The sequence below is a fragment of the Telopea speciosissima genome, chromosome 10 (genome assembly GCF_018873765.1).
Source record: "Telopea speciosissima isolate NSW1024214 ecotype Mountain lineage chromosome 10, Tspe_v1, whole genome shotgun sequence".
In the NCBI taxonomy this organism is placed as follows: Eukaryota; Viridiplantae; Streptophyta; class Magnoliopsida; order Proteales; family Proteaceae; genus Telopea; species Telopea speciosissima.
Genome location: NC_057925.1, coordinates 50,954,563 through 50,966,192, shown reverse-complemented (window position 1 = coordinate 50,966,192; position 11,630 = coordinate 50,954,563). Strand labels below are relative to the sequence as shown.

Below are 11,630 nucleotides of genomic sequence, written 5' to 3'. Positions count from 1 at the left end.
CTAGAAAATCATAATAATTTATTGAAAAAGATAACGCTATTGGGGCACGTGCGGTGCATTGTCTCTGTGCTCAAACACAATGATGCAAAGAATGACCTCTATGTCCCTAGGAATTGTCGCTTTCCATGGGGGTACGATAGTCATTTCCTATGTGCTATGTCTAGACACAAAGGCAACGCACCACATATGCCCAGGTAGCATTCAGTATCCCTAACTTATTTCTCTAAGAAAGATTAATCAATGACAGTTTGTTTTTGGTGAAGGTATCACTCCTTAATTGTGGCCCTATACTAGCAAAGGACCAATGAGAACACATGTGAAAGCATCCGCATGAATAGAATTTTTTATTCATAAGAAATAGGCAATAGTTTCATATGTTCTTGTGTTTTGGTGTAGACTAAACACGATTAGGCAACGTTCTTTTTTCTCCTTTTTATATAGCCAAAGTGATCATGAAGGTGGTCAAAGACCAAAGAGACCCTTAAGCGGAATTGCCCTTACTCTTCTTTGTTTTTTTGTTGACACCGTAACTACTTTAGAATTCTTTTTGGTTTTTCCGTTTTGAAAATTTTTTTTCCGTTATAAATGACTCAGGTCTTAGGTTCAACTCTCTCAAGTCTCAACTGCTTCAGTTCATGGTAATTCAAGCAATACTGTTGAAATCTCGGGGTATTATGGTAACTTCAAAAAATACCTCGATATGATCAACTTATTACTGTACACTTATACAGCTTAAAATATTTGTCCTTTATCCATAAGCGGCCTCTGTCACCCTTTACAGGCTTAATTGACCAAACTACCCTGCACCTAGTCATTTTGCCATTTTCAGTGCAGGATTTTTTCCGCCATTCCAAGGTTTCTGGTCGGAAAACGGAATCCAAGAGAACCCACCCTTCTCTTCTCTCTCTCTTTGTTTATTTATTTCCGCCATTAAAGGAGCTTTCACATTTTCAGTGGTTTTTATAATCTCTCTTTCGGTTCTGCTACTTAACTTTTCCTTTACTGAAGGAGAAGTCAATTCTTCCGGTTCCGAACTCGTTTCTGGGAAAGGTTATTGTTCAGTTTCGAATAACAGTTGAAGAAAGAAGAAGAACAAGATTAAAGTTCTTCTTTTTTAGTTTTCTTTCTTCTTTTATATTTTGCACTTTATATATATGATGTCGGATTTCTATTTGTTGTTTGTTCTATCCTCTGTAAATAAATCCTAAAGTTTTTCTTATACACTCCAAGTTGCTTCGATTGTGTTTGGCACGATGAAGTCGACAACTCGGCTTGATTCTTTGGTGTTTCAACTCACTCCTACTCGAACCAGGTAATTTCTTTCGATTGGTGGTTACTCCGTCTTGTTTTGATTTGTTTTGAGCTAGTTAATTTCTCATTCGAGGAATCAGGGAATGATTAGGGTCTAAAATTTGCACTTTTCTGGTTCTGAAACGTCGTTTGATTGGAAGAATGCTCTCCTGCCCTTCTTTTTTAGATTTTATTATTTTGAGATATGATGAAGTTGCTGCACAGATTTCACATGCAATCGGTATCGTGACTCGCGATATGTGAACTGAATTAGTCCATTTCATTTTTTGTATTTATTTTAATAGACTTCTTGCTACGTCTTCATGCCTTGAATGTTTACTTCTTCTTTTAAAGCTTTTGTTTATGTTGTCTGTTGCTGTCCTTCAAGTCGCAGTTTTGTTCTGAACTTCTGATATTTGGAAAATGTATAGTGAAAATAAAACATCGCAAATTATTGAATTCAATAATCGAATTTTGAATTTAACTAGCAACAGAACATGATTTCATGGTTGAGTAGTTTCCACATTTAACAATTGAAGCTCGGGAGATCAAATTGTCGGTTTTGTTTGCAATTTGAATCGTCTGTTTGTTGCTATGGTATCTGTTCTGAATGGACTTCTCCATTTTGCAAAGGGAGAAATGAAAGCAACTTTTGGTGACAACTAAGTACAAGTCCAATAAGAGATAGTGAACTGCACAAGAATAGGGAAGAGATTTCCCGTTGTCATTGACTAATTCCATTTGTAATTGATTTTCTTTAAAAGATTCACATTTCAGATTGTATCACATGGTGCTTGGCTTCAAGTATTTTCTTTAGAAAGTCCGGTTTCCATTGTCCTTTCATTATATGTTGTCTTCTTTTTTAATAAATGCATTTAAGTATGAAGAATTTGGTCTTGTTTTCTGTGATTTTGAAGCTCCCATTTTTATCAGGATACACTTTCATATCCTTTTCAGCAATGTCAAATTCATCATAATATGCTTTTTTATTTGTATTTTGTCCACTTGGATCAGTTTCTAATGGAAGACTACTCTTGCCTTTATCAGGTGCGATTTGGTTATCATTGCCAATGGGAAGATGGAGAAAATTTTCTCAGGCTTGCTGAACCCATTTCTTGCCCACTTGAAAACAGCCCAAGAACAGATGGCTAAGGGAGGTTATTCAATTATGCTTGAACCAAGTCCTGGAAGTGATGCAACATGGTTCATAAAACACACTGTAGAGAGGTGAGTCAGATAGTATTTCATCAACAGCATGCTTCTTTTACTTTTTACATGGTTCAGTGACTCATAATTGGGATTTTACTATTGGACCAATAAATTTACTTGGCTGAGGACCAGTGCCGAATGCTTGGATAGTTTTCTGGAACACTCAGCCAAGTCAGCCAAGTTGAAGCAGAAGTCTAGCAATTGATGATCAATCTAGTTGTTACATTTTGTCTGTAGTTCTCTCTGAAAGGCAGAAAGCAGAAAACAAAATTTCTGTGAAATTGAACAGGCACTTTTTTTTTTTTTGCCACCGTGGGGGGGGTGGGGGAATGGGGGGATCTTAATTGGCTTTTGTATGTTAATGTTTTGGACTTTTTGTAAGACAAGCGAATGCTTAAAAGAAGCATGTTGAGGGATAAGAATCCCCTAGGATTGTCAGGAATCTATCTCAGTTACTACTCTTGATGTGAGAATTGAAAGAGTGTTTAGGGAGTATCTCTAGGATCCATCGTTTAATATGCATTACTTTCAGGGTCCCACTCACTTTCTTGACTCCTCGTTTGATCTTATTTCTTGTTTTATTTTATTTTTAAGTTTTCCACTCTGGGAGACTGGTAGTGTCAGATGGAAGTATGGAACTTAAGAAATCAATTAAGTTCCCAATATGAAAATCATTATCTTCAACCACTGTAAATTTCTATCCTGCTTGTCATTTTTTGCTTTTTAGCTATGTTCTAAAACTCGTGTTTCAGTCAGAATAAAATGGGCAAAATTTCTACGAAGCAGTGCATTTTTTTGCCTGTATGTTTTGGTTGACCATTTTGGGGGTACTTTAGGGAAATCTTGTTTTAACCTATATAAACATATGTAAACCTTTATATTGCAAGAAAAGTCGCATGAAGTGGTGGTTTGTATTTGCTCCCTTGGTCGGCAGTGTGTAGAGGTGAAGTGACAAAAATCCAAGAAAAAAATGGGTTTTCTCCTTCCCATAGGCAAAGCTGTCAAAACTCACAATTTCAACCAGAACTCGTGAAACGGTGCCTTTTATAAAGGCCTAAAATTTGTTTCACCGAAACAATACGACAAAGGGTTGAAATTTCGGTGAAACTTATTGCCTATTCGTCTCTTGTTTCATCTCAGCCTTGTCAAAATTAGTGAAATTTTGCCGAGATTTCAGCAAGTTTTTGAACCATGCCTTTTAGATGGAAACACTATTCGGGTAAAAAATGGATTTGCTTGATTTGGTGATGTTATGAATGTAAAGTGTAAACTATCTACTTTATTGAAAATCATTTTATATTTTTCTCGAAATTCCAATAACTTTAGAGGGAGAAATTTTCAAAACAGGCTCCTACTTGAACTCATAACCTCTCATACCTACTTTCCAATACTTGCATTAGATCCCTCAGAAAATTCAACAAACGTAACAACATTGTGCTTGGTTTAGATTTCTTCTGTTATATGTTTTAATTGATTCAATGTTGAGCCTGCTACCTTATCAGATGGGTCCTCTTGGTTGCAACTGGTGAGGTGACCATTCAGTTTCCCTTTTCCAGAAGGGAAATTACTTCTCTGATTCTGCTAAGTAGAGAATGGCAGTTATGACTAATATTTGGTGTACGTCAGGTTTGTCCGGTTTGTGAGCACTCCAGAGGTCTTGGAAAGGGTGAATACTATAGAATTAGAGATCTTACAAATTGAGGAGGCTATAGCAATTCAGAATAATGAGAATTTAGGTTTGAACATTGTAAGTAAGAATATGTTTCCCTATTGCATGTTCTATGTGTTTAAGTGCTTGAGAAGTAGTCAATTTCAGCTTTTCCCTATGCTGCAGGTAGAAGACCATCAAATCAGATCTGTTGAAAGCATCGAAGGTATTTTTTTTTTCTTGATTCACAATCATTCAGCTGTCTCTGTGCCAGATGATCAACTGAAACTTATTTTCTTATTCTTTTTCTTCCCACTTTTTCCATTTTTGATTACCTAGTCCAATTCAATTGTCTGTGACTCTGTGATTTTAAAAATAACCTTCAATTTTTGGGTTTCCTTGTGGATTTTCTTTACCTTCCCTTTTTTCTGGGAAGGTTGGTATTGAAAATTATATTGGAGAGTTCATTTGTATTTCTCACATCGTGTCCTTTTGGAAAGGTAGCAAGGCTGTATCCGATGCTGATATGGAGAAAGCATTAGTCCTTTACAAGGTATTTTGCACACCTTATGCTTCATGAGACCATAATTGTCAAGGTGCCGCCTATGCGCTTCCTAGGTGTTCAGGCGCCTTGGTTGGTCGCCTTGTTGGTGTCGCTTTGCCTCCAGGCCCCCTCCAACGCCTTGGGTCGAGGCAACGCCGTGACAAATATGCATTAGACAATGAAATTATTAGTAAATTTCCTGAAGTTGGTTTCTTTGTGTTATGGCAGCCCGGGATGCATCCACATCAATCAAATGGATCCACCGTGCAGGAGGAAAATTCAAAGTATATACTGATCCTATAATGAGTAAAAAATATTGTACATCAAAACTTATGAAATTGTGCAGGTCTTATGTAATTGTTCCTCTTTTACCAGATGAAATGTTTTCATTCTCCAGTTTCTTGAATATGCTGAACTATACAGTGGTATTTTTATGTCATCAATATATGCCATGGGCAATACATATGTATGGCTGCAAATGATCCAATAACTAGAGCTTCTGCACTTTGTGAGACGATCCTTGTTGTTTCTCCCCCTCCCTCACTTTCTGAATACTTTGGTACTGCTGATCTTGCTTTGCACTCATTTTCTCTGTGCCAACTTTCTTATTCAAACAATCTCAACTTATCAGTCTTATCTAATGTCTTCTTTGAATTCCTTGCTCGGTGTACAAAAACTACTTGTAATGTCTATCTACTTACACGAGAACATGAGTGCACATTTACACATTTCGATACTTTATCCTTGTCTGATTTGATTCATATTACTCTTGTCAGAGTCAAGCTCCTGAGAGTGCTGGAGACTCGCAAAACTGTGCTGCAGAAAGAACAAGGCATGGCCTTTGCACGTGCCGTAGCTGCAGGTTTTGACATGGACCATATGGCACCTTTGATATCATTTGCGGAGTGCTTCGAGGCCACACGCTTGATGTGAGCAGTATTCTATGATGCTTTTAGAAAGTCTTGCTGATGTCAAATTGCCATCCAGTTTGCTGATTGGCAACTGATAGCAATATTTTGTTTTGATATTTTATCCCTGATGAATTCAGTTTTCTCCTTGTGACAGGGAAGCATGCATAAGGTTTATGGAGTTATGGAAGGAGAAGCATGAAAGTGGTCAATGGCTTGAAATTGAAGCAGCTGAAGCAATGTCTAGCCGATCAGACCTGTCTTCCATGAATGCCTCTGGCATTATGCCTTCTAGTGATACCAAGAAACAAAAGGAATTTAGTGAAGCATGGCCTGATTCCCATGGTGAGTTGGGCTTAGAAAACAATGGGAAAGCAAATGCTGCTGATGCAGATATGAATTTACATCACAATGGAGGTAGGTTTAGTTTATGGCAGTGAAATCTTTCTTACTAACGCAACTTTTGGATAGAAAATGAGGATGCATTTGCAAAATTAATTAAGGACCAATATCAAGAAGGTAAACCTTGATTCTATAGAGTATGCGAGTGTGCAGTGATAACCATGCGAAAACCACCATCCAGATAGAAAAATTATTTATTGTGCTGGCTAGTTAACCATGAACCTCATTTGCAGAATCCTCTCCTACCTCAAAGGAACTAAGGATGGATCAAAAAGAAGAATAAGACTTTCTAAGAGAGAGACACCTAAAATCACTCCCAACTTTCTATCAGTTATAATGTTATATTTTTGGAATGCAGAAGAAAGTTGTTTTGTTTAGGAAGGAAAGTATATAAGTTTGGGCTTAATGCAATAGTTCCTTAACCAGTTTTGCATATGGGACTTATATTGTGTATGTTTATGTTCTTTCTCATTATTATTATTTTTTTTAATCTTCTTTTTCAGTTAATTGAATTTTAAGAACTTCTTCACTGTTTCTTCAAGCACAGATAAAAAGCCTGTCATGGATCCACAATTGCCATTTGGCCACCATGATTATTTTCAAGGTCAATTCCAGTATCCTATGTTCCCTCAGTGGCCTGCTCATTCTCCAGCTGGTGCACCACCAGTCTTTCAAGGGTATCCCATGCAAGGCATGCCTTACTATCAGACTTTTCCAGGGAATGGTCCATTTTTCCCGCCGTCCTATCCTCCTCCAGTGGAGGATTTTAGATTCAATGCCACACAAGGGATTGGACAGAAAAAGCATTCCATGGACAGTAAAGATAGCAACACTGAATCAGAGAGGGAGATGGGTGTCTCCAGTTCAAAATCACCGGATAGTCTGGAGTTGGAGAAGGAAGGTTCACAAGGTCGAGAACCACATAGAAAACCTGGTCGATCAGGTAAAAGACAGTCAGGCATGGTTGTCATTCGGAACATCAATTACATTACATCAAACAGGCCAAATTCATCAGGAAGTGAATCGCATTCAGCTTCTGACCCTGAAAGTGACAAGGAAGCTGAGGATTCACAGGTTGATGTCCCAGATGTGAAGCACAAGAATTCTACAAGATCTTCAAAAAGTAAAGGAAGCCGCATAAAGTCTAGTGATACCTGGGATTCATATGATAAGGAAGAGACAGTGTATGGACAGGGGACAGATGGTGGTCACTGGCAAGCATTTCAGAACTGTTTACTGAGAGATGATAATGAAAATTCACGTGTGGTCAATGAAGGTATGTTTGCAATGGAAAAAGAGGCTCAAGTTAGGAGAAGGCAAACTACAGCTGGTGGAGATCCTATAATTCCTCATGGACGAGATTTGGGAGAATATCAGGAAGGGAGGATGATCGAATTTGATAGAGTCAGTGCCAATCTGACCCGCATGTTGAAGTTAGAAAATGAGGAGTTGGTACTCTCTAAAGGAGAGTTACCTGGTGGAGGATCCAGAGATAGTCAAGTGGATGTACCGTTGACAGAGATGGAAGGTGGAAGGCAAGGATTTCGGAGGACCTCTAATGATGATTTCATGATATATAGAAGAGAAAACCGGTCAGGGGTTACTAACTCTCTCCAAGATCCACTGTCTGAGAATAGATTTGAGCATGCAGCAAATAACTTGGACAGGAACTCATCACAGAATATAACTGATGAATCCTTTATAGTTCCTATCAGGGCAATCTCAGCAGATCAGATTGGAACTGAGAGCAGAATGGCAATTGATATCAGTTCTGAGCTACCATCTGCACTCCAGAAGACAGAAGACTCATCTGGTAGGATTAGGACCCAGCCAGATGATTTGAGCTTGATGCTAGAGCGTGGTTCAGAGAGGGAAACTATTGGTTATGACCCTGCAGTGGACTATGAAATGCAGGTTCATACTGAAGATGTCACAGTACAGAACAAAAACAAAAAAGAGGTCGTGACTAAGGAAGGTTCAAAGAAGTCAGACAAGGATAAGAAGTCCAAAGTTATGCGTGATGGTTTGGAGAAGAGGAAGATTGAGGCAGGAACAAGGAAAGGGAAGCTATCAAAATTGAGTCCCTTGCCTGAAGCACAAGCACGTGCTGAAAGTATAAGGGCCTTAAAAGCTGACCTTCAGAAAATGAAAAAAGAGAAGGTAATTTTCTTCTTGTTCATTTTCAACCAAATGCTGAATAAAGTGACAATGTGTTGTCCAGAACGTATTCTACCATTTTCATTTGTACATTTACCCAAATAAGTGGTTATCATCTTGTTTACAGACATGTTCGGCTAGTTTGGTTTGACTTCCTAAGATATTCCTTTGTTTGAAATTTCAGGAAGAGGAAGAGATACGACGGTTGGAAGCTTTGAAGAGAGAGCGGCAAAAGAGAATTGCAGCACGAGGAAGTTCTGGCCCTGCTCCATCACCGTTGCCCTCTCAGCCAACCAGATCACGGTTGCCAATGATCCTCTCCCCAAGTGCTCAGAAATCAAAGTTCAATGACTCAGACCCTGCACCAGTATCACCTCTACAAAGTTTGCCTACGAGAACTGCTTCAATGGGTTCCAATGATTCCCAGAAAATCACTAAAATCAACAGTCGTGGTGGTCTAGGGGGAAATGGGTTAAGCCATTCAGTGTCATCATTACCTGTGCGGAAAAAAGAGATGGATGGCAGCACCCCTGAATCAAAGTCAGCAACAAGAACAAGGAGATTATCAGAACCTAAAACAAGCAACAGCCATCATGATTCTTCAGTGAAATCACGAAATACTGAGCCAGTATCAAAGCTAAAATTATCTAATGAACCTGAGATCAAGAAGATCTCTGCAATTATGAGCCTTGACAAAAGTAAGGCTGCAACCCTTCCGGAACTCAAGATTAGAACCTCAAAAGGACCTTCAGACATGGGCCCGAACAAATCAGCAGCAAAAGAAGCAGCACAGAAAACAAATGTAAATAAGTCTTCTGTATCTTTGGAAGCCACTAAACTGAGGAGCAATGATAAAACTGCACCTAGTAGCAGTGGAGATGACAACCCAATTATTGAGAAAACTGTTTTGATGCTTGAACCTGTGGTACCCCCCATTTCTATTGCACAGGCATCTGAAGTGAAGATGGAGGCGGGAAAAGGACCATATGATGAAGACAAAGAAGGAGAAATAACAGAGGTGGTTTCAGAATATGCTGCCATCCGTGCCCCAGTTTCACCACTTAATGGAGATGTCAGTGAATGTGACTTAGATGAGAGACCAGGTCTTTGTGAGGTAATCTCAATAAGCATGCAGCCAAATACTTTTAGTTCCTTGCTTTATTTTGTAATTATAATCTATGTATACTTTTCAAAGCATCTCTTTTTTTTACATAACAATGACCTAACTTTCGATACGGTGGCATACGTATATTGAAATATTCCCAAAGTATGAAAAGAAAATTAGATACCATTATTTCTTCCACAGAAAAATGTTCTTGAATTGCAAAATAGACAACAGACATCATCATTCTGATGCCTTTACCCAACTGTTTGGTTGGCCACATGGACCTGTGGTGTCCCACGTTATGTATGGTCATGCCATTGTGCAAACAGAAACTTTTCTTTAACACGACAATTAAATCCTTTTTTTTCGTGTGGGGGGTGGGGGGTGGGATGGAGAGGTTTAGCTTTTAATGTTTTCTTATGAAGATAGTCTATACATTTCCTGCTTATATTTGGATCTTGCTCATGGATAAGAGAATAACTAATGTGTACCTTTTACAGAGAAGGATGGTATTTATGTTAGTAGTTTATATTGAAAGATCATACAACCCCAATGAGCCTATGTCCTATTACAAATATGTCGGTTTCATGCCCAATATTTGTTAGTTGTCAATTAAATGAAGGTCTATGGGGCCTCTTAATCGGTAAAAGGTTACTTCTGAGATATTACATTGTACTGAACCTTTTGATTGAGGCAGTTTACACTTTTATTCCATGTCTTCATTGCAATGCTATTTCTATATTGTCTGAACCTAGTTATATTACTTTTTTATACTCAGGTGACACAAGACCATGGAATGGAGGAATTACCAAAGGTTTCAAGTATCAGTGTTTCCAACAAGCCATATCAGGCCCCATTTGCTCGGAATTCATCTTTGGAAGATCCATGTACTACAAATTTGGAGTTCAGTAAAGCACCAGCAACTAGTTCAGATATGGAAGCAACAAGCGCTGAGACTACCAAGGCTCATGTATTTAATTTTACTGCCGTAAACTCTTCAGGAAAAAATCCAGAAGCCTTGGAGAAGCCTCGGGGGAAGGAATCTGCAGGGTTTAGAAGGCTGTTGAAGTTCGGAAAGAAGAGCCACAGTTCAACTGCCGCTGAGCGTAATGTGGAATCAGATAAATTGAGTGTTGAAGGCTCTGTGGCCGATGATCATGATCCAACAACTGCTTCTGATGATGAAGGTATGTATACTTAATTTCCATTTATCCAACTAAGAGGATTTTTCTTTTTCAATGAATTTTTCACTTTCCAACTTTAGGTTCTACTGTACTCCGTACGAGTTACGAGCAAGCGAACGTCAAATGATAAAAGTTACAAAATTTAGATGATTTGGACTCAACTGGGAAAAGCCCATCTATAAATTAATTCTCTCTTAACAAAACCTTACCTCACTGTAGAGTGAAAGACCATATGATTTTAATTAAGCCCTCATCGCTAATGGAATTGTCCGACTAGCTGATATCTACAACTTTAGCTCAATCAGGTGGTTCAGTGTCTGCCAGCTGAATTGTATCTTGACCTAGTCAACTTCATTTAATTCTTAACTTTGCTTCCTTTCTAAACTTTGATTTGCAAAACTGACCTATGTTTCATCAACTCAAAAGTACCCATTAGAAGTAAATTTGACTAAGCTAAATCAAACTAGGAAGTTGAATTAGTGACAAGATTGGCATTTTAGAAGTTATTAGTTTCATCTAGCTTCTGTCATTGGTGCAATGCATGAGCTGACACTTTCAATCTGTTGATATTTCTAGTTCATACACTGAAGAATCTTATATCTCGAGATGAAACCCAAGAATCAGTAACTACACAGAAGGGTGAGAGATTTTTCACATTTTATATGCCTGATAAATTGATCTGCATATTTACTAGAAAAGAAATATATATATATATATATGCTTTGTTAATTAAATAAATTTGGGTTTGGCTTAATGGCTTTCTTCGTGGGGTTCTTTTTGCTACAGTTTCTAGACCGTTCTCTTTGTTGTCGCCATTTCGGAGCAAGAACAGTGGAAAGAAGTTGGCAACATCATGATAAGATGTAAAGATACTAATGTGGAAGCAGGTTGAGTGTGTTGAATAAGTTTAGTAAACCCCCCCCCCTCTACTCCCAAAAAAATATATAATTAAATATGGTTTAAGGGAGAGGGATAGGCACACCACCTGCATGTGGTAAGCTAGTAGGCAGCACTAATGGGGTTACAGGACGGGACATCATACAAGAGAGGCATGGGGGTCATTTCAAAAGAGGGAAGAGAGAGACAACGGGCGCTTGCTTACGGTACTCAAACGGTTTGTCCAACCTTTTGTTTTAATATGATTGATTTGTAGATCTCTTCTATTGTCGTAAAACTAGGTAAG

The 11,630-nt window shown here is 38.4% G+C and overlaps 1 protein-coding gene across 2 annotated transcripts; it reads left to right on the top strand.

The window, feature by feature from the left end:
- The first annotated feature begins 1,074 nt into the window (after positions 1 to 1,074).
- LOC122642646 (COP1-interacting protein 7-like) lies at positions 1,075 to 11,343 on the top strand. Of its 2 annotated transcripts, XM_043836180.1 has the most exons (14): positions 1,075 to 1,122; positions 1,163 to 1,312; positions 2,338 to 2,517; positions 4,126 to 4,246; positions 4,334 to 4,373; positions 4,648 to 4,700; positions 4,920 to 4,975; positions 5,468 to 5,620; positions 5,757 to 6,016; positions 6,549 to 8,161; positions 8,343 to 9,272; positions 10,042 to 10,450; positions 11,024 to 11,086; positions 11,234 to 11,343. In XM_043836180.1, exons 2-14 carry the CDS (start codon positions 1,254 to 1,256, stop codon positions 11,302 to 11,304), a joined length of 4,008 nt encoding a protein of 1,335 aa, XP_043692115.1. In that variant the 5' UTR covers positions 1,075 to 1,122; positions 1,163 to 1,253; the 3' UTR covers positions 11,305 to 11,343. The 2 variants fall into 2 exon arrangements, with proteins under 2 accessions (XP_043692115.1, XP_043692116.1); XM_043836181.1 differs by lacking the exons at positions 1,075 to 1,122; positions 1,163 to 1,312; positions 2,338 to 2,517 and having other exon boundaries at positions 4,143 to 4,246; positions 4,652 to 4,700.
- The last annotated feature ends 287 nt before the right edge of the window (positions 11,344 to 11,630 follow it).